The sequence below is a fragment of the Alosa pseudoharengus genome, unplaced genomic scaffold (assembly GCF_046254945.1).
Source record: "Alosa pseudoharengus isolate Yale_2024_CS ecotype anadromous, Long Island Sound unplaced genomic scaffold, YU_APseudo_1.1 YU_APseudo_1.1_scf_18, whole genome shotgun sequence".
In the NCBI taxonomy this organism is placed as follows: Eukaryota; Metazoa; Chordata; class Actinopteri; order Clupeiformes; family Clupeidae; genus Alosa; species Alosa pseudoharengus.
In genome coordinates, this window is record NW_027468650.1 from 3,316,081 (window position 1) to 3,341,231 (window position 25,151).

The following is a 25,151-nucleotide window of genomic DNA, read 5'->3' on the forward strand; positions in this document are numbered from 1 at the left end:
ACGGTCCGAACTTTAGGAATGTGGAAATGAGACGCGTGCGTCAGAAGCAGTAGGATCTAGGATGTTGCGCTGGCTGCCAGCTTCCACAGTGGATCCTGTGGCCGGCTACTGGGATGCTTAGCATTGGTGACATGACGTGAGCTGAATTTAAACTTTGATTGAGAGAGAGGATCATCATTGACACCACTCTGACACACACACACACAGACACACAGACACACAGACACACACACTCACACAACACACTCTCCCTCTCACTTTCGCTCTCTCCCTATTTCTCACTACCACACACAGACACACACACAGACACACACATACACACACACACACACACACACACACACACGCACACCCTTTAACACACACAGTGGGGGGGATAGCAGCTCTGGTCCAAGGTGCCAATCCCTGCTGGCGTCCCTCTCCCCTCCTGCCCCTACTGCCCCTCCTGCCCCTCCTCTCCCCTCCTGCCCCTCCTCTCCCCTCCTGCCCCTCCTGCCCCTCCTGCCTCTCCTGCCCCTCCTCTCCCCTCCTGCCCCTCCTGCCCGTGGCTATATATAGATGAGATGGGACAGGATGGGACTGAGGGCACACTGATCCCTCAGAGCCCGTAGTAGGGTGTACATTACAGGCCTGGAGGACACACACACACACACACTCTTCCCTCACCCTCTCGGCCTTCTTCATGCCAGCTTCCGGCCCACTTCACTTCAGCCGCCTAAGCAGCTGTCTGGTGCCCATGATTCAACACTTTGCCACCTCTGCCTGGCGCAACAGAGGGCGTGAGGGAGGTGTGGGGGGGGGGGGGGTGTGAGGGAGGTGTGTGGGGGGGGGGGGTGTGAGGGGGGTGAGGGACATGTGAGACGAGGTCAGCTGGGCAGTGTGTGGGCTGCCCATGGCCTTGCTGGATCGTTTCATTTCGTTTCCCACGGAGCAGAAGAAATGGCTTTCCCAACTGTGAGGTGCATCACAGGGTCGACAGGGTGAAGATTTTGACCAATCACAGGGTCGACAGGGTGAAGATTTTGACCAATCGCAGGGTCGAAAGGTTGAAGATTTTGACCAATGGGAGATTGAGTGTAGGGAGATGGCCAGTGTGATTGGTGAATTTTTGTTCGGGACATTTTAGCTGTCCGTTAGTCACCGAAACATTTCTGAAAAAAGATCTTTCATTACAACCTGTTTCTCTTCAATTTCAATTCATGTTTAGCACTCGGGTCACTGAACTGACCACAGAGTAGTGTGGCCTGACGTGACCAACCAGGCTCTTCCAGTGGGTCTCTCCCTGACCTCGCGTTGGTGTACCAGTGAACCAGCAGCCTCCTCCATGCTCCTGCTAGTGTGTGTGTGTGTGTGTGTGTGTGTAGTGAACTCCTCCGTGCTCCTGCTAGTGTGTGTGTGTGTAGTGAACTCCTCCATGCTCCTGCTAGTGAGTGTGTGTGTGTGTGTGTGTAGTGAACTCCTCCATGCTCCTGCTAGTGTGTGTGTGTGTGTGTAGTGAACTCCTCCATGCTGCTGCTAGTGTGTGTGTGTGTAGTGAACTCCTCCATGCTCCTGCTAGTGTGTGTGTGTGTGTGTGTGTGTAGTGAACTCCTCCATGTTCCTGCTAGTGTGTGTGTGTGTAGTGAACTCCTCCATGCTCCTGCTAGTGTGTGTGTGTCCTTGGTCCGCACCCCTGTTGCAGTGACTAACCCCATTGCATTCATCCGTTCACCCAACTCATCCATTCATTCCTGCTCTTCCACTAACGCTGCTTTCTCCTCCCCCTCTCCCTCCCTCCCCCTCCTCCCCCTCTCCCTCCCTCCCTCCCTCCCTCCCTCCATCCCACCTGCGTCGCTCCACCCAACCCAACCCCAACGTCGCCGCCTCCACCACCACCCTCGCCGCCGTGTTGCGCCTGCGTAGGATCTGGCCCTGCTCTCTGAAGAGAGGTCAAAGGTCGAGAAGCTGGCCGAGCTAGTGTCCGAGCAGAGGAGCCAGCTAGACACCTGTCCCGAGGCCATGAAGGAGCAGCTCCAGCAGCAGCTCTCCAGGGTCAGTAGACAGACTACACAGGCCAGAGATGACGGTCCACACACACACACACACACACACACACACGCGCGGATGTGTAAAGTAGGTTGCATTACATTACATGACATTACTGACATAGTGCATGACTGTTTGCTTGCATGACGTGCATTAGTATATCATAAATATAAAATGTATTATATTTATACAAATGTATTAAATCAATAAGCAGTATGTTGTTTAAATGGGGCGGTGGTTAAGGAGCTGTGCAGTAGCCCGTTGTGCCCTGAGCAAGGCACTTAACAGGTGATGCTCTGGGGCCAGTGGCCCTTGCAGTATAAGTGACATACTGTGTCTGCTAAATGAAGGTAAATGTAAATATATTTGGATAGATCTACACGTGCAGGCTAGAGACTGCTGCCTTGAACACACACATGCATGTATTATATATTAGCATTAGTATTATATATTATTATAGTATTATATATTAGCATTAGTATTATATATTATTATAGTATTATATATAAATAGCATCTACACATGCAGGCTAGAGAGTTATTATATATTAACATTAGTATTATATATTATTATAGTATTATATATAAATAGCATCTAACACATGCGCATTTACATGGCATGTTGTCCAGATGGGCCTGCTCTTAGTACTTCCTGTCCCTGCTCTTAGTACTTCCTGTCCCTGCTCTCGGTACTTCCTGTCTCTGCTCTCGGTACTTCCTGTCCCTGCTCTCAGCACTTCCTGTCCCGTCTCGCTGGCTCTCTGCGCTTGCATGCTTTTCTTGCGTCAGTGTGTGCGCTAATGCTTCTAGACTGAGCAGTGTGTGCGCTAATGCTTCTAGACTGAGCAGTGTGTGCGCTAATGCTTCTAGACTGAGCAGTGTGCGCTAATGCTTCTAGACTGAGCTGTGTGCGCTAATGCTTCTAGACTGAGCTGTGTGCGCTAAAGCTTCTAGACTGAGCTGTGTGCGCTAATGCTTCTAGACTGAGCTGTGTGTGCGCTAATGCTTCTAGACTGAGCTGTGTGCGCTAAAGCTTCTAGACTGAGCTGTGTGCGCTAATGCTTCTAGACTGAGCTGTGTGTGCGCTAATGCTTCTAGACTGAGCTGTGTGTGCGCTAAAGCTTCTAGACTGAGCTGTGTGCGCTAATGCTTCTAGACTGAGCTGTGTGTGTGCTAAAGCTTCTAGACTGAGCTGTGTGCGCTAATGCTTCTAGACTGAGCTGTGTGTGCGCTAAAGCTTCCAGACTGAGCAGTGTGTGCACTAATGCTTCTAGACTGAGCTGTGTGTGCGCTAATGCTTCTAGACTGAGCTGTGTGTGCGCTAATGCTTCTAGACTGAGCTGTGTGTGCGCTAAAGCTTCTAGACTGAGCTGTGTGTGCGCTAATGCTTCTAGACTGAGCTGTGTGTGTGCTAAAGCTCGTCTGTGTGTTTGGTCTCTTTCATGTTTTTGTCATCGTCTGTCTGCAGATGTGTTTTTCACATTCCCATTTTTGTTTCATTCTGCTGTGTGTGTGTGTGTGTGTGTGTGTGTGTGTGTGTCTGCATTTTGAACATGGAGGGCTGAGTTGTGCGTGCGTGCGTGCGTTGAACATGGAGGGTTGTCTGGTATGTGTGTGTGTGTTTTGAACATGGAGGGCTGGGTTGTGCATGCGTGCGTGTGTGTGTGTGTTTTGAACATGGAGGGCTGGGTTGTGCGTGCGTGCGTGCGTGCGTGTGTGTGTGTGTGTGTGTTTTGAACATGGAGGGCTGGGTTGTGCGTGCGTGCGTGTGTGTGTGTGTTTTGAACATGGAGGGCTGTCTGCTGGGTTGTGAGCTGTTGTCTACAGCACAACAACAGGATAAGATGAATCAGTGTCAGATGGACTGTTTGGCGCAATTTACAGGGAGAAATTCCTCTTCAGCATGTGCAGCTGTGTGTGTGTGTGTGTGTGAGATTAGAGCTGGCTGTGATTAACGGCTCAGGAGGGCTGCACCAAACAGTGCGTTTTAGGGGAGAGAACGTGTGAGGCTTTGGTTACACTGGCAGGGTTTCGGGGAGGTGTTTGCATCGGTGTTTACGTGCCACAACCACAATACAAGCAAAGGCAACAGATGAGAAGAACATCTGTGTGGTCTTGTTCTGTTGTTTTCCCCAAAAATATTCCAAAGAAATACTTCTTGGCCACAATAAGTTTTAGCATCATACTTGTTAATACCATTTGGAAAAAACTCATTGAATAAATGTAAATATAATATAAAAGCATTTCCAAAATGAAATACAAGTTACAAATATAGTTTGATTGTAGTGTGTGTCTGTGTGTCTGTGTGTCTGTGTGTCTGTGTCTGTGTCTGTGTGTGTGTGTGTGTGTGTGTGTGTGTGTGCAGGACTCTGAGGTGCTGGAGGTGGAGACCAAGCGTTTCGAGGACCTGGAGTTTCAGCAGCTGGAGAGGGAGAGTCGCCAGGATGAGGAGAAGGAGACGCAGATCCAACAAATCCTACGAGACATCAGCGACTACCAGCACAGCACCGTCACACGCAAGGTGTGTACGTGTGTGTGTGTGTGTGTGGACACTGTACTGTAACGAATAGCGCAGCACTGGTCAGTACGCAGAGGAAATACTTGCGTGATACCCGAGCTGTAGCCCTTCTGAGAGCCGTGTGTGTGTGACGTGTGTGTGTGTGTGTGTGTGTGACGTGTGTGTGTGCTGTAGCCCTTCTGAGAGCCGTGTGTGTGTGCTGTAGCCCTTCTGAGAGCCGTGTGTGTGTGTGTGTGACGTGTGTGTGTGCTGTAGCCCTTCTGAGAGCCGTGTGTGTGTGTGTGAGCTGTAGCCCTTCTGAGAGCCGTACGGTTTCCTGGACGCTGCTGTTTTCAGCATCATGAGCTCACACAGACGCACGGCCTCTCAACTCCCCCGTGATAAACTGGGCCTGTACAAATAAAGACTGTTTTTGGAAAAAATCTTTTTTATCCTCTAAATTTAACATATGTCTAGTGTCCCACTACAATGCTAGTGCCTTTGCTATTACAATGCGTTTTTATTGAAACCATGCCATCCTTCAAACCATGCCTTTCTTCAAACCATGCCATCCTTTAAACCATGCCATCCTTCAAACCATGCCATTCTTCAAACCATGCCATCCTTCAAACCATGCCATCCTTCAAACCATGCCATCCTTCAAACCATGCCATTGCTCAGTGTGCTCATTGTTATTAATTCCCATCTTGACAAACACAGTGGTATTATCTTGAATTTCCCCTTGGGGATCAATAAAGTATCTATCTATCTATCTATCTATCTATCTATCTATCTATCTATCTATCTATCTATCTATCTATCTATCTATCTATCTATCTCTCTATCTCTCTATCTCTCTCTCTCTCTCTCTCTCTCTCTCTCTCTCTCTCTCTCTCTCTCTCTCTCTCTCTCTCTCTCTATCTCTCTATCTCTCTATCTAACTATCTATCTATCTCTATCTATCTATCTATCTATATATCTATATCTCTCTCTATATATATATATCTCTCTCTATATATCTCTCTCTCTATATATCTCTCTCTATATATCTCTCTCTATATCTATCTCTCTATTTCTCTATTGTGTATGCTGAAGAGAAGAGAAGAAGAGATTCTTACATTCTGTGAGCTTTTGAATTTTACATTTTGGATCTTAAACGTTCTGGACTTGACTTGGGGCCTGTGGTTGATCGGCTCTGTACAGACTCAGACTCAAGGCAGCTTTGTTGGTGTAGTGCATTTCAGACCCAAGGCAGCTTTATTGGTGTAGTGCATTATTTCAGACTCAAGGCAGCTTTATTGGTGTAGTGCAGCGGTTCCCAAACTTTTCCCCCCGCGTACCACCGCATACATTCCGACTCGGCTCGCGTACCCCCACCCCCCCCACCCCGCGTTGACAATATTTGTCCGTTTCCTGGTTTTAGGTGCGTGCATTTGGTCAGTTAAAAAGTTATGAAAAGTAGCCTGCATAGTAGCCTAACTACATCCACATACAATATCTTATAATAGGCCTAGAACAACGCCTGACAAGGATGTATTCGTTTGGACAACATTAGGCTATACAGCCTAGAAAGGCTAAACTTAGGCTACCTTTAGTTTGTTAAATGTAAAGCCTAGCTTAATGTTACCTTTCTTGCCCATCTGAAATAACTCCTAGCTTTGCTCCTTCCCTCCTTTCTGTTTTTGTTGTTTTCAAAAACCTGTTATATCCGCGAAACTTCCCCCCCACGGACCACGGACCATCCAACGCATTCAAAAGTAACGCATTCTATTAGCTATTCCAGGCGTCATGTTTAATAAGCTGCCCTTTTTTTGATGAACACATACAGAGTTTATAAATGATATCCTTTAATTTCATGTTTCCATATCATTATGACCTGATTCGAAATTATGTATTTATTCATGAATTAATTACAAAAGATTTAACATTTTCATTTTACACCTGTCCGCCATAGCCCTTTTCATCTCGCGTACCCCCTAGCAGCAGCTCGCGTACCACCGGGGGTACGCGTACCACAGTTTGGGAATCCCTGGTGTAGTGCAGACCCAAGGCAGCTTTATTGGTGTAGTGCATTTCAGACTCAAGGCAGCTTTATTGGTGTAGTGCATTTCAGACTCAAGGCAGCTTTATTGGTGTAGTGCATTTCAGACTCAAGGCAGCTTTATTGGTGTAGTGCATTTCAGACTCAAGGCAGCTTTATTGGTGTAGTGCATTTCAGACTCAAGGCAATGTGCTTTACATCATCCAAGAACCGAGAACAGCATATGAAATGAATACATGGGCAAGGGAATAACAGGGAATATAGAAATGTGAGAAATATAAAAAAACATAAAAGAAATAAAAATACATAAGTTACCGTACATAATTAGGTGGGTCTATGCTGAAGACCTTGCCTTTGTCCAGATCTGTCGTTTGACTCCTCCTCTCTGTGTGTGTTGTCCTGCAGGAAAGACTGCTGACCCTAATGTCCAGATGTGTGTGTGTTGTCTGATAGTCTGTGAGAGACTGCTGACCCTAATGTCCAGATGTGTGTGTTGTCCTGCATGATAGACTGCTGACTCTAATGTCCAGATCTGTAGTTTGACTCCGTGTCTCTGTGTGTTGTCCTGCAGGAGAGACTGCTGACCCTAATGTTCAGATGTGTGTGTGTGTGTGTGTGTGTGTTCTGCAGGAGAGACTGCTGACCCTAATGTCCAGATGTGTGTGTGTGTGTTCTGCAGGAGAGACTGCTGACCCTAATGTCCAGATGTGTGTGTGTGTGTTCTGCAGGAGAGACTGCTGACCCTAATGTCCAGATGTGTGTGTGTGTTCTGCAGGAGAGACTGCTGACCCTAAAGAAACAGACCTCCCAGATCTCCCAACAGGCCCAGAAGGAGAAGGAGAGCTTCCTCAACGAGAAGAGCAACCTGCAGCTCATGCTTCAGAGGGTGTGTGTGTGTGTGTGTGTGTGTGTGTGTGTGTGTGTGTGTGTGTGTGTGTGTGTGTGTGTGTGTGTGTGTGTGTGTGTGTGTGTGTGTGTGTGTGTGTGTGTGTGTGTGTGTGTGCGCGCGTGTGTGTGCGTGTGTATTTGTGGATCTAAAAGTCAGCATTTACACAGTCTGGAGCTGTTGTGGTATCCCCTTCACAGTCCAGCTGAGATCTTCCCTCTTGTTTAACTCCACTACATGTGGGTGTCAGCATCAGCTTGAGGTCTTATCAGTGCAAATATCCTGAAGCTCAGAATGGCCCATAAGGAGGGTCAGAGTCTAGCCCTGAGTCACTCTCACACACAGAGCCCTGAGTCACGCTCACACACACACACACAGAGCCCTGAGTCACGCTCACACACACACACACAGAGCCCTGAGTCACGCTCACACACACACACACACAGAGCCCTGAGTCACGCTCACACACACACACACACAGAGCCCTGAGTCACGCTCACACACACACACACACACAGAGCCCTGAGTCATGCTCACACACACACACACACACAGAGCCCTGAGTCACGCTCACACACAGAGCCCTGAGTCACGCTCACACACACACACAAAGCCCTGAGTCACGCTCACACACACACAAAGCGCTTTCAGATATAACCTCCGGAGTACATGCGGAGGTTTGTCAAACGGAGGTCCTACCCTTCGGATGATTCAGATATGATGCTAACCTGCGGACCTAATACTGACCTTATACGGACGTATGTGTGAACGACATACACGCACATTACAGAATCTCCGTGTGGTTGTCGAGTGAGGGGTGGGGGCTTGTAGAGTTCACAAGCTGCGAGCTATGACTCAGAATATATGCGGGCGCTGCCTGTCACAGCTGCTTTTTGTTGTAGCCTATGCATTATAGGCTAAAGAAGAGAAATCTATTGTGCGTAGGCTAATACTTGAAGTAGGATAGTCATGTAAGTGCGCACATACAGTATTTGTATGTGTGCTTCGAATAAACACATTTATCTGTTTTCAACGTTATGTACCAGAATCTGGTTTGCGTTGGAGAGAGAGAGCATGCACACACTTTATGGTAGGCTACCAGCCAATTCAGTAGGCTAACTCAAGACTTCAAGGCCATCATACAACGTTTTTAAGCAACAAACAAAATACTAACATAACAGTGAAGTTTTTTCATGGTTTATTTCTCCCCTAGCATGATATGATTTGAATTTAGACAACTACGCCATTTCAGCGCGGTGTATGAGTAGGCCTAAGAGCGAGAAGTTTTATAATGCCCTTGCCACTCCGACTCATCAATAAAAACTGCGCGCACACACACCAGACCACTTGATTTTACATCATTAAACTATTTCAGTATATTGCTTTTCTGATTGTCAAAACCACACCTAACTTATGGCGTCTCCACTCCACAGCAAAAGTGTCCTAACCACGTTACAGCTGTTTCTATCTGAGCGACTCCAATAGTGAAAGGATTTCAGTGTCATATTTCGGTGGCACTAGCTAAGCTGTCGTGGAACTCGAGATGACATGTCTACTGATAGGCAACAGGTCTCACCCACACGAAATTCTAATTGCAAAAGATGCATCCTACCTCATCTGTTGTAGGCTACTGTAGTTATTCGAAATTGGGCTTTTCACAATCCAACGATATATCCAAAGTGCGAACTAGTTGGTGATGGTCTATGAAAACTGCCAGTAGGCTATGCATGCTACACGGAGTTCTGACAGGGCTGTGCATGGCCTAATAAGCAGGCAAGATATAATTAACCCACGATCGCCATGGTTTCGTTGTCAATTCGTGTTTGTGGTAATAATGACAGCAACAATAAAACCATCTGTATCTTACGATCTTCATCATTCTTGACAGATCACCAGCCTCCTCTGGATGGTCATATGCAGCCTATAGCCTACCTTTAGTTTTCATTTAGATTTTAAACACGAATCTACTGTCTTTACTGCCGGGAGAGAAAAAAAATCCTGTATTATTTTCTGTAGCCTAATTCTGCCAAAGGATATCAATGAACAGAAAACCGTGTTGGCTAACAATTTATTAAATACTCCTGTTATTGTCGTCAACGACGTCGCTGTAGGCTACTGCCTTTTCAGCGCCTTATGATGATTCAGTCTTTTGAATTCGTTTGGCCTTGCCATGCAGTTGTAGGCTACAACGTGCCATTCCCTTCATGTATTCTATCAAAATGTTGTATGCCCTCATGGACAGTAGCTCCGTGATGTCTGCATCTTTCCAGGTCGAATTTTCTGGACAGCACTATGCCACTCCATCATAACACTGGCATTTAAGTCAGATCTAACCACATGGACGCACGAAAGAAACGTCACCAACACGCCGTCTCACTAGGTGTGAATTTTAACCGCATGTTCTACTTCTCGTTCAGACACAGCACATTTACATAATGTCCGGAGGAAATACTAGGGGGGGAGTAGTATAAACACCGGGTGAATTCGGACTTCCATATGACCGGTTATGTCGTTCAGATATACGGCCCCACCGTTTAACATCGGCAGAACCTCCGGTCTTACACGTATGTCTGAAAGCGCTTACACACACACAAAGCCCTGAGTCACGCTCACACACACACACACACACACACACACACACACACACAGAGCCCTGAGTCACGCTCACACACAGAGCCCTGAGTCACACACACACACAGAGCCCTGAGTCACGCTCACACACACACACACACACTCACACACAAAGCTCCTACTGGTCACATACTTCACACCAGCATTCCTACTTGGTGTTTGGCATTCAGGTGATGTTATTACAATGAGCAATGAGTCTTTATTCAAACCATGCCATTCAAATTGCCATTTTGCTTTGATGAACTTCTGGCACAGTTATGCTTCCACACATTCTTACCTTTGTTACATGCCAGTTTTAATGACCCATGGCTTGGTTTAAAGTGTGTGTGTGTGTGTGTGTGAGTGAGAGAGGGAGGGGGTCACTAAAGTCCTTGTCGTACCCTCTCAGGAGAAAGAGAACTTTGCCAGCCTGGAGAGGAAGTATGCTGACCTCACGGGTGGGCGGAGCTTTCCAGTCAATCCCAACAGCATGAAGGAGGTGAGTGACTGCTGCCAGCAGCCAATCAGATTGATGCCATCGCACCAGCTCTTTATGAAGCAGTCGGCAGTCTGATTCCCAAACGCTTATTGCTTTGGTGGTGCACTCTACGCTAATTTGTAATGGTGATGCACTCTACGCTAATTTATAATGGTGATGCACTCTACGCTAATCTGTAATGGTGTTCTCTGTGGCCTCCACCACACCTGTCTTCTCTCAGTGTAGTGTGTGTTCTCTGTGTAGTGTGTGTTTTCTGTGTAGTGTGTGATCTCAGACCTAGAGTATCTGGCTGTTGCTTTACTGTCTGAGTGGACATGAGAACTTGACATATAAAAAGTGGTGTGTGTTTGGCTGTGTGTGTGCGTGCGTGCGTGCGTGTGTGTGTGTGTGTGTGCCTGTCTATGTATGTGTTTGTCTGTCTGTCTGTGATTTATACACAACAAAATAAAACTTTGGGTGGATAGTGTGTCTGTGTGTTCGTCCACATCATTTTGTGTGTGTGCGTGCGTCTATATGTGCGTGCGTGTGTGTGTATATGTGCGTGTGTGTGAGCACCCTCACACTCTATCTGGCGTCCCGTGTTCCAGGACCCGTCTTTGCAGCCTGACGTGTGTGTGTGTGTGTGTGTGTGTGTGTGTGTGTGTGTGTGTGTGTGTGTGTGTGTGTGTGTGTGTGTGTGTGTGTGTGTGTGTGTGTGTGTGTGTGTGTGTGTGTGAGCACCTTCTCCTCGTGTTCCAGGACCCGTCTTCGCTGGCTGACGTGTGTGTGTGTGTGTGTGTGTGTGTGTGTGTGTGTGTGTGTGTGTGTGAGCACCTTCTCCTCGTGTTCCAGGACCCGTCTTCACTGGCTGACGTGTGTGTGTGTGTGTGTGTGTGTGTGTGTATATATGTGTGTGTGTGTGTGTGAGCACCTTCTCCTCGTGTTCCAGGACCCGTCTTCACTGGCTGACGTGTGTGTGTGTGTGTGTGTATATATGTGTGTGTGTGTGTGTGTGAGCACCTTCTCCTCGTGTTCCAGGACCCGTCTTCACTGGCTGAGGTGTGTGTGTGTGTGTGTTAGAGATGCGCGGTTCGCGGTTACAGCCGCGGACTCCGCGGTTAAACCGCGGATCGGGCGGATGACGTGAAGAAATATAATATTTTAATTAAATTCGGGCGGGTGGCGGTTGAACCAATCAAATGAAAAAAATATAGCCTATACATTGTTAAATTGTGTTACCTACATCCGAAAAAAACGAGCACACTTTGAAATAGTCAAATTTTCATCAGGCAGTTTGGCCTAGTTGCTTTTGCATGCTGCTTTGCTTATCTATCAGAGACGGTGTTGCAGAATTGGTGTATTCCGATGTTTCACTGAGCAACCCCTCACGCACGCACACACACACACACTAAAGGTAACAAAGTTTAAATTAAGTAGCCTATCGTAGCCTACCAGCATATTTTTCTCTCCAGTGTGCAATAAGAAAGTAGAATAGGCTACTGTGCAAGTTGACCGATGATTCATCTCCCATGTCGCGTCTCGTTGCAGAGCCTTGGTAGGCCACTAAGCAAATCTGCAACCTATGAGCCCACCTGCCAGTATTGGAGGAGGCCTAAACATCTCGTAGATGAGACTGACTGGGTTATTTTGTTTCGATATTATATATAAAACACATAGTCATTTTAGCCTACCATTCAGGGAATAGGCATTTAAAAGGGAGACAGATTATGGTGTGATATGACTAACTGACATCGGGCAATGGCAGTGCGAGATGTTCAGAACGTAAGAGCTAAAACTTCTACAAGCTCAGTAACATCCACAGCGGAAAAAAGAAGGTAAGAAAAATAGTCTGAAAACTTAGATGTGTAAGGCAAGCAAGCAAGTTGTTACTAAAAATGTAAACATGCACGTTGCACTGCTGTGCGGTGGGTTACAGTGCATAAAGTAGCCTATAATGTGAATGACTTGTTAGTAATAAAGTACAATAGGCATTAATTAGTAAGCTAAATAGCAGCATGTTGAAATGATGTGCTAAATTGCGTTTTTTATTACAATGATACAATTGTAGGCTACAGGCTGTGTTTTATTTGGAGACTTTTGCGAGACAGAGACTGAGTTTGCTGCTGATATTCTGGGGATAGGCTACAACAGCCAATGTAGGACTTTAGCCTTTTAATATATTGGATCAGTCTTTCTAGAACAGGCAAGAGCTTTCTAGCCTCACGTCAGCAGCACCGCATCACCCATATACATTAAAACAACCAGCGGATGGCGGGCGGGTGCGGATTTGAAAATAGGTCAAAAAACGTTGGTGCGGATGGATGATAAGTTTTGCTAAGCGGTTACGGTTGAAATAATAGCCCATCCGCGCAACTCCAGTGTGTGTATATGTGTGTGTGTGTGTGAGCACCTTCTCCTCGTGTTCCAGGACCCGTCTTCGCTGGCTGACGTGTGTGTGTGTGTGTGTGTGTGTGTGTGTGTGTATGTATATGTGTGTGTGTGTGTGTGTGTGTGTGTATATATGTGTGTGTGTGTGTGTGTGTGTATATATGTGTGTGTGTGTGTGTGTGTATATACTGTATGTGTGTATGTGTGTGTGTGTGTATGTGTGTGTGTGTGTGTGTGTGTGTGTGAGCACCTTCTCCTCGTGTTCCAGGACCCGTCTTCACTGGCTGACGTGTGTGTGTGTGTATATATGTGTGTGTGTGTGTGTGTGTGTGTGTGAGCACCTTCTCCTCGTGTTCCAGGACCCGTCTTCACTGGCTGACGTGTGTGTGTCTGTGTGTGTGTGTGTGTATATATGTATGTGTGTGTGTGTGTGTGTGTGTGAGCACCTTCTCCTCGTGTTCCAGGTCCCGTCTTCACTGGCTGACGTGTGTGTGTGTGTGTGTGTGTGTGTGTGTGTGTGTATATATGTGTGTGTGTGTGTGTGTGTGTGTGTGAGCACCTTCTCCTCGTGTTCCAGGACCCGTCTTCACTGGCTGACGTGTGTGTATGTGTGTGTGTGTGTATATGTGTGTGTGTGTGTGTGTGTGTGTGTGTGTGTGAGCACCTTCTCCTCGTGTTCCAGGACCCGTCTTCACTGGCTGACGTGTGTGTATGTGTGTGTGTGTGTGTGTGTGTGTGTGTGTGTGTGTATATATGTGTGTGTGTGTGTGTGTGTGTGTGTGTGTGTGTGAGCACCTGTTCCAGGACCCGTCTTCACTGGCTGACGTGTGTCGGTCCAGCTGTGACCCCCCCCTCTCTGGCCTCGCCCTCCCCTCCCTCCCTGCCGACCTCTTGGTCAACTCCTCTCTCCTTTCCTCTCTGGCCGCCAAGAGTGCAGAGGTACCTCCAGCCCATACGGGGGCGCTGCTATGGCTATCGCAACTACTGCTGCTGCTGCTGCATGGCCTGAACTGTGTGGATATGCACGAGTGTCTTTTTCACACTTAGACATGATGCACCGCTCAGATACATGCAGGATTTTGCACTCGAAGAGCGTTATGCCCAGCACTTGTTACATAACAGCATACGTGTGTGTACACACAAACACACACACACACTCACACACACACTCAGATATTTCATTAATGCATCTACTTTTGATTGCTCTTGTATTTTTGTATGACTTGTATGCACGCACACACACACTTGCATTTCTTCTACTGTGCCGATGGTTTTATCTACAATGTGCTGACTTAATCCCCCTAAGAACGCAACCCTGGCTGCAGAAGAGTTTTTTTGTGTCCCTGCCTGATAACCAAAAACAACTAAATAAACATAAACATATAATAATAATAATAATAATAATAATAATAATAATAATAATAATCCTGCGTGCTGACAGAGATCGAGCCGAGACCAGAGTGCGTTTAACCTCTAACCAGCCTGACGTACGTTTGTGTGCCTTTAACCCCCTAACCAGCCTGTCTTGTGTATCTATCTTTCTTTTTGTATTCTGTCCATTTTCCCCTTCAAACCCCTCTCACCCCCCCCCCCCTCACTCCTCTCTCTTTCCCATCATGCCTCTCTTCCACAGGGCTATGTCACGGTCACTGAGCTCAATGAGCTGTACTCTCAGCTAGGGGAGAACCCTCTCATGACCTCCGACCCCCCTGTCCCCGCCCCGGCCATAGCCCCCGCCCCTGCCTCACCTCCCCCAGAGACCCCCTCCTCCCCTGGGACTGACCCTGAGCTCAGCCCTGGCCTGGGTCCGAGTCCCGACGACCAAACGTGCAACGGAGAGGAAGAGGTGTGTGACCACGGACAGTGGGTCAGTGAGTGTGTGTGTGTGTGTGTGTGTGTGTGTGTGTGTTTGTGTGTGTGTGTGTGTGTGTGTGCGTGTGCACCAGGAGGTACCATCTTGTGTGAGAAGGGGATGTTCTGATGTCGCAACAGGTATAGCATATGGTGGTCAGTAGCTGTGAACTGGACTGTCAAGCAAGAGTAGCCATGAGTGTGTGTGTGTGTGAATGAAGGGGACAGTTGACTAGCTATGGTGCAGATTAAACATTCAGTAGCACCTCATTATTTTGTCTTTCTGTCTCTTCCTCTGGTCACTCTGAGTGTCCTTCCTCTGGTCACTCTGAGTCTCCTTCCTCTGGTCACTCTGAGTCTCTTCCTCTGGTCACTCTGCACAAGTAAACACAGTCCTCCTGAGGATGTTCCCACAGTCAGGCGGACGGAACAAAGCTCAGCTAATTAAAGGGAGAGTCTCCTCAGAAATGGGATTCTGCCATTATCAACTCGTTCTCATGCCAGAAGTAAACCATAAAAATGTTCGCTGGAGCACAAAATGAGTTATTCCAACAAAGAGCCAGTGCTCATTGAGAAACGGCCTTTGCTGCTCTGCCCAGGCTGCCTTGGCCTTGGACTTCCCCCGTTGAGGACATTGGATAGAAACCTTTTTCTGGTATGAGGATGAGGTGACGAGTTGTACATTTACTATCTGATTCATTTGCCTCAGTTTTGTAGGTATTTACATAAAAATGGCCGCTATGTTATGGCTGTGTATTGGTCATAAAGATGGCCGATATGTTATGGCTGTGTATTGGTTATAAAGATGGCCGATATGTTATGGCTGTGTATTGGTCATAAAGATGGCCGATATGTTATGGCTGTGTGTTGGTTATAAAGATGGCCGATATGTTATGGCTGTGTGTTGGTTCCAATAGCCGATATGTTATGGCGGTGTGTTGGTTATAAAGATGGCCGCTATGTTATGTTATGGCTGTGTGTTGGTTATAAAGATGGCCGCTGTGTTATGGCTGTGTGTTGGTTATAAAGATGGCCGATATGATATGTTATGGCGGTGTGTTGGTTATAAAGATGGCCGATATGTTATGTTATGGCTGTGTGTTGGATATAAAGATGGCCGATATGTTATGTTATGGCTGTGTGTTGGTTATAAAGATGGCCGATATGTTATGTTATGGCTGTGTGTTGGTTATAAAGATGGCCACTATGTTATGGCGGTGTGTTGGTTATAAAGATGGCCGATATGTTATGGCTGTTTGTTGGTTATAAAGATGGCCGATATGTTATGGCTGTGTATTGGTCATAAAGATGGCCGCTGTGTTATGGCTGTGTATTGGTCATAAAGATGGCCGCTGTGTTATGGCGGTGTGTTGGTTATAAAGATGGCCGCTGTGTTATGGCGGTGTGTTGGTTATAAAGATGGCCGCTGTGTTATGTTATGGCGGTGTGTTGGTTATAAAGATGGCCGCTGTGTTATGGCGGTGTGTTGGTTATAAAGATGGCCGTTATGTTATGGCTGTGTGTTGGTTATAAAGATGGCCGCTGTGTTATGTTATGGCTGTGTGTTGGTTATAAAGATGGCCGCTGTGTTATGTTATGGCTGTGTGTTGGTTATAAAGATGGCCGCTGTGTTATGGCGGTGTGTTGGTTCCAGTGGGAAATCTCCAGGAGGATTTGTGTTCATTTTCCCATCTCACGTCCTGTCTTCCTCTGCTTCCCTCCTGAAGCTCTACATGTCTCCCTGTCCTTTACCTCTGGCCTGCCCTTCCTCCTCCTCCTCTTCCTCCACTTCCTCTTCCTCGCGCCCTGTCCCCATCCCTGTCCCCAAACCGGTCTCGGTGCACTGGCCCGAGGACATGGTGACCTACGTCAGCCCCTCTCCTCCTCCCGACTCCCCTCCTCCGCTACCTGCCAAAAAACGCAGCAGTCGCCACAGGCAGGTAATGAGTGTGTGTGTGCGCGCACGTGTGTGTTGAGAGTGATGATGATGACTGTTTTTCTCTGCATTGCAACATACCTCTCTTCAAAGATCTTGTGTGTGTGTGTGTGGGTGTGTGTGTGGGTGCGTGTGTGTTGAGAGTGATGATGACCGTGTGTTTTTTTTCTGCATTGCAACATACTTCTCTTCAAAGATCGTGTGTGTGTGTGTGTGTGTGTGTGTAATGCAAGGACAGGGTCTTTTGGCACTGTAAGATACTGCTGAGCATAGTTCATGTGCACGTGTAGTTTTGTAAGTTTTGTGTGTGTGTGTGTGTGTCCCTCAGCACTTCCGCACCCTAGAGGAGAGGAAGAGGAACGGTAAAGACGGTGGCTCCCACCTGAGCGACACACTGCCCCGCAAGAAGAGCCAGTCCAGCATGAGCCCTCCGTTCAGCTGCTCCACACTGGGCCGCAACGTCTCCAAGGTGAGGAGGGGAGATTTGGTCAGGAGGGGAGATTTGGTCAGGAGGGGAGATTTGGTGAGATTTGGAGAGGAGGGGGAGATTTGGTCAGGAGGGGAGATTTGGTCAGCAGAGGGAGATTTGGTGAGATTTGGTGAGGAGGGGGAGATTTGGTGCAGTGGTTGTTGGGCCACAACGCCTCCAAGGTGAGGGGAGATTTGGTCAGGAGGGGAGATTTGGTGAGCAGTGGGAGATTTGGTGAGATTTGGTGAGGAGGGGAGATTTGGTCAGCAGTGGGAGATTTGGTGAGGAGGGGAGATTTGGTGCAGTGGTTTTTGGGCCGGTGAGGAGGGGGAGATTTGGTGGGGAGGGGAGATTTGGTCAGGAGGGGAGATTTGGTCAGCAGAGGGAGATTTGGTGAGATTTGGTGAGGAGGGGGAGATTTGGTGAGGAGGGGGAGATTTGGTGCAGTGGTTGTTGGGCCGGTGAGGAGGGGAGATTTGGTGCAGTGGTTGCGTGCACATCCCACCTGACTTTAGGCCGGTGCAGGACAAGTGTACAAGGGCAAAACAAAAGAGACATTTTGCTGAAATGTTGCTTTTGCCAGAAGAAGACCCTGTCGGGTTGAAACGTTTGGGAGCTACGCTGGCATGGAGACATTCTCTCTTTTGTTTACTGAGAAGAGTCGGATCACACATCAGGCAGCCTTTTAAACAAGCAGTAGGGGATGCGGGTTGTCATGGAAACCTAGTTAGTTAGTTTATTTGTCCTTACATAGGAAATTTGTTTTCACCTACCTACCTATCTAACGTTCTGTTCATCCTCTCCCCCAAATAGTAGTTCCTGTTCCAAAGCAACATATAACTCAAGAGCCAGGTCCAATGAGAAGGGCTGTATGTGCTTGGGCACACAGTTATGTGTATGGCCTACTTGCTTGGGCACACAGTTATGTGTATGGCCCACTTGCTTGGGCACACAGTAATGTGTATGGCCTACTTGCTTGGGCACACAGTAATGTGGATGGCCCACTTGTGGATGTGGAGGGCCCACATTAAAAAAATGAATATAATTATATAATATAATTTTTGCTGTGAAAGTATTTTAAAGGACAGGTTCGGTATTTTACACTTAAAGCCCTGTTTTCAGATAGTTTATGATTAAATAGAACGTTTAAGATTGAAATTTGGACACATGCTGCTGTCCTGAGAATTTTCGGTTTCTGTGGTAGCGCCCCCCCCCCTCCTCCAGAACGATGCATAGGTGCACTGGAACAATCCTTCCTAAAACGCATCAAACTTTCGTTTACAAAGACGTGAAACTCACCGAGTGGTCAGGGGTGTTCACTGATATGCTCACACAAAAATCGCTGCAAAAGATTCTTTCCAACAGGTTTTATCGTAGTTTTTGTCCAACTCCATTGACTTGTATTGGATGTGCTGTGAGGTACGGTATTACTCCGCTGCCGGAAACGGATATGGGGTTGTTTGTTTTCTTTCTGTAGTCTTATGCAGTCGCGGTATCGTAGGCTACTACGCTATCCAAATTATTGTCACGTCCAACCATGGCTAATGCTAAAATGTCTTGGAACTTGCACGATGTGAATGATAACGTAATGATTCACGTAGGCTTTCATCATGAAAGTTCCACAGCCAAAAAAATAGTAAACGTACAAAATCATGTAGCCAAATTATTCATGTAGGCTAGAGTTAGTGTTAGGCTTATGATGTGAACATGACAGGTTATGGACATAACAAATAAGTTCTTACCCCAAGTTCTTCCAACTCTGTCGTCCCAGGAGGTAATGTGGGTACCGCTGTATTTATCAGGCGAAAGAGCTTTTTGGGCAATTTCTTTTGACCTCCAGCGAAGTTCAGTAAAATGCAGACACGGTGATCAGCTTTCTGCAGATTCTCAACAGGTGTGCTCACATCCAACCCCAGAAATTCCAGCCACAACTTTAGTCTTTCTGGATCGTTGAAAGGAAGTCTGTGACAACTTTTTTTGCCACGAATTTTCCCGCAATTCGGAACTGCACAAAATCGCCTCATTTTTAGCTGTCTGTTGGAAAATACTTCAAGACAGCGATCTTCTGCTTCTTCTGTGTATTCATGAACACCCAGGCTAGTGTATTCAATGAAATGCCAGTGATTTGCTTGTAATTGGCAAGACGGTGTAAGGTGCATTATCGCCACCAACTGGGCTGGAGTGTCTATTATTCAAGCTCTCAACGGAAGAATGTACGGGTGTGAGGCGTTTGGAAAAATAGCTCCACAGTTTTACAACATGGTAATAACCTGTTGGAAAGCGTCTTTTGCAGCGATTTTTGTGTGAGCATATCAGCGAACACCCCTGACCACTCGGTGAGTTTCACGTCTTTGTAAACGAAAGTTTAATGCGTTTTAGGAAGGATTGTTCCAGTGCACCTATGCATCGTTCTGGAGGAGGGGGGGCGCTACCACAGAAACCGAAAATTCTCAGGACAGCAGCATGTGTCCAAATTTCAATCTTAAACGTTCTATTTAATCATAAACTATCTGAAAACAGGGCTTTAAGTGTAAAATACCGAACCTGTCCTTTAAATATTGAAATTCAAATGAATCATTGAATAATCAGCATTAGTGACATTAAAGTTCAAAAACTCTTTTATTATTATTTTCACAGTTCAAATAATTGTCATAATAATCCATGATATGACCTAATATGCTGAAGAAATAAATTCAAATGTGCTTCGGGAAGAAGTTTTTTTTTTTCACATACAAGGCATTTCAGGCCACAGATATAACCTAGGGGACACAATGAAAATTAATTAACACTCCCCTCAATGTCAACACTTATTTCTTTGCATTGATGTGCGACTATAGAGTTGATGAACTCCGGTGATATGCAAATTCCTTGCTGCAGACATTGCAGAGGACTTTATTTTCAACACTATTTTTTTATCAACACCATCAGGCCATTTTTTAAAAGTAAATGTGCCAATCAATGATCCAGGCAGCATGTTTTCTTCTCTCTCCTTCATTTTACAGTCTAATATTCATTTTACTGACTAGAACGGCTCGGGGTCAAAGGTCATACGGAATCGATTAATCTGCACTAATTTTTTTAATTAGTTATTTTTTCTCAAATTAATTAATCAAAATGAATCAGTTATTTTGACAGCCCTAAAAACAACACATCTGTCTATTCTGTTGTTCCTTTCAGTGACTCACACCCTCTGTCTTTCTCTCTCTTCTATTTTTCTTTCTTTTTCCATCCCTCCACCCCCTCTCTCCCTCTCTCCCTCCCTCCCTCTCTCCCTCTCTCTCTCTCTCTCCCTCTCTCTCTCTCTCTCTCTCTCTCTCTCCCTCTCTCTCTCTCCCTCTCTCTCTCCCTCTCTCTCTCTCTCTCTCTCTCTCTCCGTAGTCTCACATGCCCCTGGCACAGAGCTCGAGCTGTGGCAGCATGTTGCCCCGCGGGCTCACCGTCTCGTCCAAGGACCTGCAGCCACGCCGTCTCCACAAGGGTGAGAGATCGCACGCACGCACACACACACACACACACACACACACACACACACACACACACACACACACACAGACGCACGCACGCACGCACGCACACAAACACACACACACACAAAGACGCACGCACACACACAGACGCACGCACACACGCAAGCACGCACACACGCACGCACGCAGAGAGATAGAAACTGAGTTTTTGGTAACTGAAATGTTGGATTTCTCTTTAAACTGGAAAGACTCAAGACAAGTCGGGCACACATCAAAATTCCATTGTGTTTGCAGTATACTTGAGTAATAAATCTATATTTAAGCAAAGTATTCAAGCTCATTAAAAAATCCCATCGTCGCTGTTATCAAGCCTCCTGAAAGTCAGTTGGAATCAGTAGAGGTGTTTCAGTGCCATGCACGTCTGCAGTTGGGAATGTAGGGAGGCAATGTAGGGCCCCTGTGTGTGTGTGTGTTTATGTGTGGAGGGCCCCTGGCGGTAGAGTGTGTAACGTGTGTGTGTGTGTGTGTGTAGGGCCCCTGGCGGTAGAGTGTGTAACGTGTGTGTGTGTGTGTGTGTAGGGCCCCTAGGTAGAGTGAGTAACATATGTGTGTGGAGGGCCCCTAGCGGTAGAGTGTGTGTGTGTGTGTGTGGAGGGCCCCTGGCGGTAGACCTCCTGTGAATACTGCATGGGCTGGTTTGGGAACTGAGATTTCAGTGCCTATCTGCACTGTATGTGCTTCTGTGCTCTCTCCCTTTGTCTCTCTCTCCCTCTCCCTCTCCCCCCCTCACTCTCTCTCTCTCTCTCTCTCTCTCCCTCCCTCCCCTTCACTCCCTCTCTCTCTCTCTCTCCCCTCTCCCCCTCTCTCTCTCTCTCTCCCTCTCTCTACTCCCCCTCTCTCTCTCTCTCTCTCTCTCTCTCTCCCTCCCTCTCTCCCTCTCTCTCTCCCCCTCTCTCTCTCCCCCTCTCTCTCTCTCTCTGTCTCTCACCCTTTCCCCCTCTCTCTCTCTCTCTCTCTCTCTCTCCCTGACGCCTGTCTTCTCACATCTTCCTAAGAGCAGCTTCAGCCGTCCCGTGATGAGGCCTTAATGTCTAGTACTGCAGTGATGAGGGCTTAATTGCCCTTAATGTCCAGTACTGCAGTGAGCAGTGATGAGGGCTTAATTGCCCCTTAATGTCCAGTACTGCAGTGATGAGGGCTTAATTGCCCTTAATGTCCAGTACTGCAGTGAGCAGTGATGAGGGCTTAATTGCCCTTAATGTCCAGTACTGCAGTGATGAGGGCTTAATTGCCCTTAATGTCCAGTACTGCAGTGATGAGGGCTTAATTGCCCTTAATGTCCAGTACTGCAGTGATGAGGGCTTCATTGCCTTTCATGTTTTCAAAGCCAGTGCCAGTCTAGCCGTGTGTTTATAGTGGTAATGCTGGACTTCCTCCCCGTCTGAAAATAAACATCTGTATTGTATGTCAGGTTGAACTCACAAAGTCTTTTTAGCTGTTTTTTTTTTAAACCCCAATATTACTGTTACAATATACACCGACATACACACATACTGTACACACACACACACTCACACACACACACACACAATAACGGAGTTTTATTTATTCCCAATATTACTAGTGCTTGAGTGGCTTGCTGGGATGAACAAGGTGGTCAGAGGTAGGGGCTGGTCGTTTGTGGACAACTCTCTTTGTTTGTATTGCCCAGGGTCCAGGACTGTTCTGTCCTCAGGAGAGAAGCAGGACATAGATGTCCAGAGACATTTTGGACAAACTAAAAGCAGCTGGCATTTCAGCTGTTGCTCTAGTATTATATGATTAGATTAATTTAATGTGACTTATTGTTAAATTTGAGCTGAAAGTTACTGGATATTTTTAGTTTGAGAGGATGTAATTGAAAGCCCCACTCCGCACTGATTTGCCAATCTTACCAAAGATCGATCAAAAGAAAACGGACAAACTTAGCTTGCCTTATAAGGGCAACCTATTGTCCAATAGGACAGAGTGTTTGGGGTCTGATAGAGCCACTTTGGGTCTGTTGATTTCCTGGTGGAGATAATGCAAGAATGCAGAGATGAGAGAGAAAATGTAGTTTTCCCCTCTATAAACGTGGAGCAAGTGTGTCCTACAGGAGGTGAGATGGCATCCTGTTCCTGGGTCACTGTTCTCCTCCTCTATGGTGCATACGAGGACTCCCAGTGTGCCCTCATGTCTGTGTTGCTCATATTGGATCTGTGCAGTGTGTGGTGTGAACAGAACAGCAGATTGTACGTGGCATGCTGACCTTGTTTAGTTGTGTGTGCTGTGGAGATTGAGGTGATGGTATCTGTGGTCAGTTAGTGGGGGAGTCCCCAGTGGCGGGTCATCAGTGGGGTGTATCCCTCTCGGCGACGCTATCACAGTTCCTCTGCTTCCTCTCCCATCCGCTGGCGTGGATCAGATGGCACTCGTGAGCGACGTCACACGTTGTGTATCTCTCTACGCCACCAGCCTCAGCCTCGTCCAGCAGATCAGCGCGGAGACGCCTCAACTTGGACACGGGATTACCTCAGAAAAACGGACTGCGGAGATTCTGAGGCGATATTCCAGACGATATTCCAGACGATAATCCAGCTGTCCATTAATGCGTTTTCTTTGCAGAGGTGTTTGCTTTGGTCTCCTGCTGTCTGCCCTTCACACCTGAAGGTCCATTTGAATGTTGGATTAAGACGGACTGTCGGGAGGGGGAAACCTGGTGTCGGTTAAGAGCCAATTTAGCTGGATAAGTCGGTGGCTGTTGGTGGTCAGGGGGTACTGAGTGGCCGAAAGTGGCAGGGCTTTGCGACCCCAGAGCGAGCCCACTAACAGGGCCAGGCAGCGGACACAGGGTTGGCCTGGACCCGGCGAGTGGGCATGGAGAACCGCTGCTGGGCAAAGGAGTTCCACACACAGGTGCCAGCGTCTGCTCTGCTCTCCACAGGCTGTTAAGGTCTTTTATTTGCTGTTAAGGTCTTTTATTTGCTGTTAAGGTCTTTTATTTGCTCAAACGTGGATCTCACTGCACTGGGCTTGGCATGGCATGGCCTCTCCCCTCCCAGACCCCTTGACCAGAGATGGCCAGCAGGGAGCTCAAAATGCTCAGAGTTTAGATTTGTGTGCTGGGACAGTCTGAGGTAACTATCTGTGTCTGACTATTTTACTAATTCATTCATTTCTTTCTGTCTTTCTTTGTTTCTGTCTTTTCTTTCTCTCTCTCTCTCTCTATTTCTTTTTTTGTTTCTCTCTCTCTCTTTCTCTCTCTTTCTCTCTCTCTTTCTTTTTTTCTTTCTCTCTCTGTCTCTCTCCCTCTCTCTATCTCTCTTTCTTTCTTTCTCTCTCTGTCTCTCTCCCTCTCTCTATCTCTCTTTCTTTCTTTCTTTCTCTCTCTCTCTCTCTCTATTTCTTTTTTCTTTCTCTCTGTCTCTCTGCTCTCTGTCTCTCTCTCTATCTCTCTTTCTCTCTCTCTCTATTTCTTTCTCCCTCTCCCTCTCTTTCTCTCTCTCTTTCTCTCCCTCTCTCAGGTCACAGTCAGCAGCAGGTCGGGGAGGACCCGCGTCAGAGGCTGACTGACCTGTCGGGGCGCTCCACGTCCCAGACCAACGTCTACCTGGACTCCTTCAGCTACCACGAGGGCAGTAGCCGTGCCTACGACACCCTGAGCGTGGACAGTTCCGATAGCATGGAGACCAGCATCTCCGCCTGTTCCCCCGACAACGTGTCCAGGTGAGGCGCCGTTTGTGCGCGGGGGTGTGTGTGTGTGTGTGTGTGTTTTGGTTGGTGTTTGTGTTGGTGTGTGTGTGTGTGTTTTGGTTGGTGTTGGTGTGTGTGTGTGTTTGTGGTGTGTGTGTGTGTGTCTGTGTGTGTGTGTGTGTGTGTGTTTTTGGTGTGTGTGCATGCGTGTGAGTTGGTGTACATGCGTGTGTTCATTTCTTTCCTGTGTCTTTGTATTTCAGTCTTTTGTCTTTAGTGTTGCCTTTCTTCCACTCCCCACCCCCCTCCCCACCCCACACACACACACACACACACACACACACACACACACACACAGTCTTAGTCCCACATACTGAACCAATGAAGTCATACAAGTCGATTTGCCACTGCTCTACCTTTTTTTCTTTGGACAAAACAAAAAATGGGTCAAGTAAAGTAAGTTGTGAGGTGTTTGTGTGTGTGTGAGGTGTGTGTGTGTGGTGGTGGGGGGGGGGGGGGTAAAAAGGATGGCGGCCTCACAGATTAACTGGGCAAATGAGATGGGGTGGGTTAGGAAAATGATGAGACATACAAATAGAAAATCTTCTGGTCTAGATAAACATGCTTTACAGTGTGTTTATGTTTTGTGTGTGTGTGTGTGTGTGTGTGTGAGTGTGTGTGAGTGTTCATATCTAGTATCTTGCTCTGGTGTGTTTGCATGATGTGGTGGTCTGCAGTAATGTGAGCGGTGTGTAAGATTTATGTAAAAATATCTGCTGGATGCTACTGAGGA

The 25,151-nt window shown here is 47.1% G+C and overlaps 1 protein-coding gene across 2 annotated transcripts in view; it reads left to right on the plus strand.

Annotated features, from left to right (window-relative positions):
- Positions 1-25,151, plus strand: part of phldb2b (pleckstrin homology-like domain, family B, member 2b) — an 83,862-nt gene that overhangs the window by 45,473 nt on the left and 13,238 nt on the right. Inside the window, exons 10-20 of one of the 2 annotated variants that reach the window (XM_076290069.1) lie at positions 1,903-2,031; positions 4,390-4,545; positions 7,338-7,448; positions 10,468-10,557; positions 13,729-13,863; positions 14,558-14,735; positions 16,546-16,715; positions 17,040-17,180; positions 20,559-20,658; positions 22,649-22,663; positions 24,190-24,391. In XM_076290069.1, coding sequence (XP_076146184.1) covers positions 1,903-2,031; positions 4,390-4,545; positions 7,338-7,448; positions 10,468-10,557; positions 13,729-13,863; positions 14,558-14,735; positions 16,546-16,715; positions 17,040-17,180; positions 20,559-20,658; positions 22,649-22,663; positions 24,190-24,391 — 1,427 coding nt within the window. Of the gene's footprint in view, positions 1-1,902; positions 2,032-4,389; positions 4,546-7,337; positions 7,449-10,467; positions 10,558-13,728; positions 13,864-14,557; positions 14,771-16,545; positions 16,716-17,039; positions 17,181-20,558; positions 20,659-22,648; positions 22,664-24,189; positions 24,392-25,151 lie in introns of both variants that reach the window. The other variant, XM_076290068.1, reaches the window with a different exon arrangement.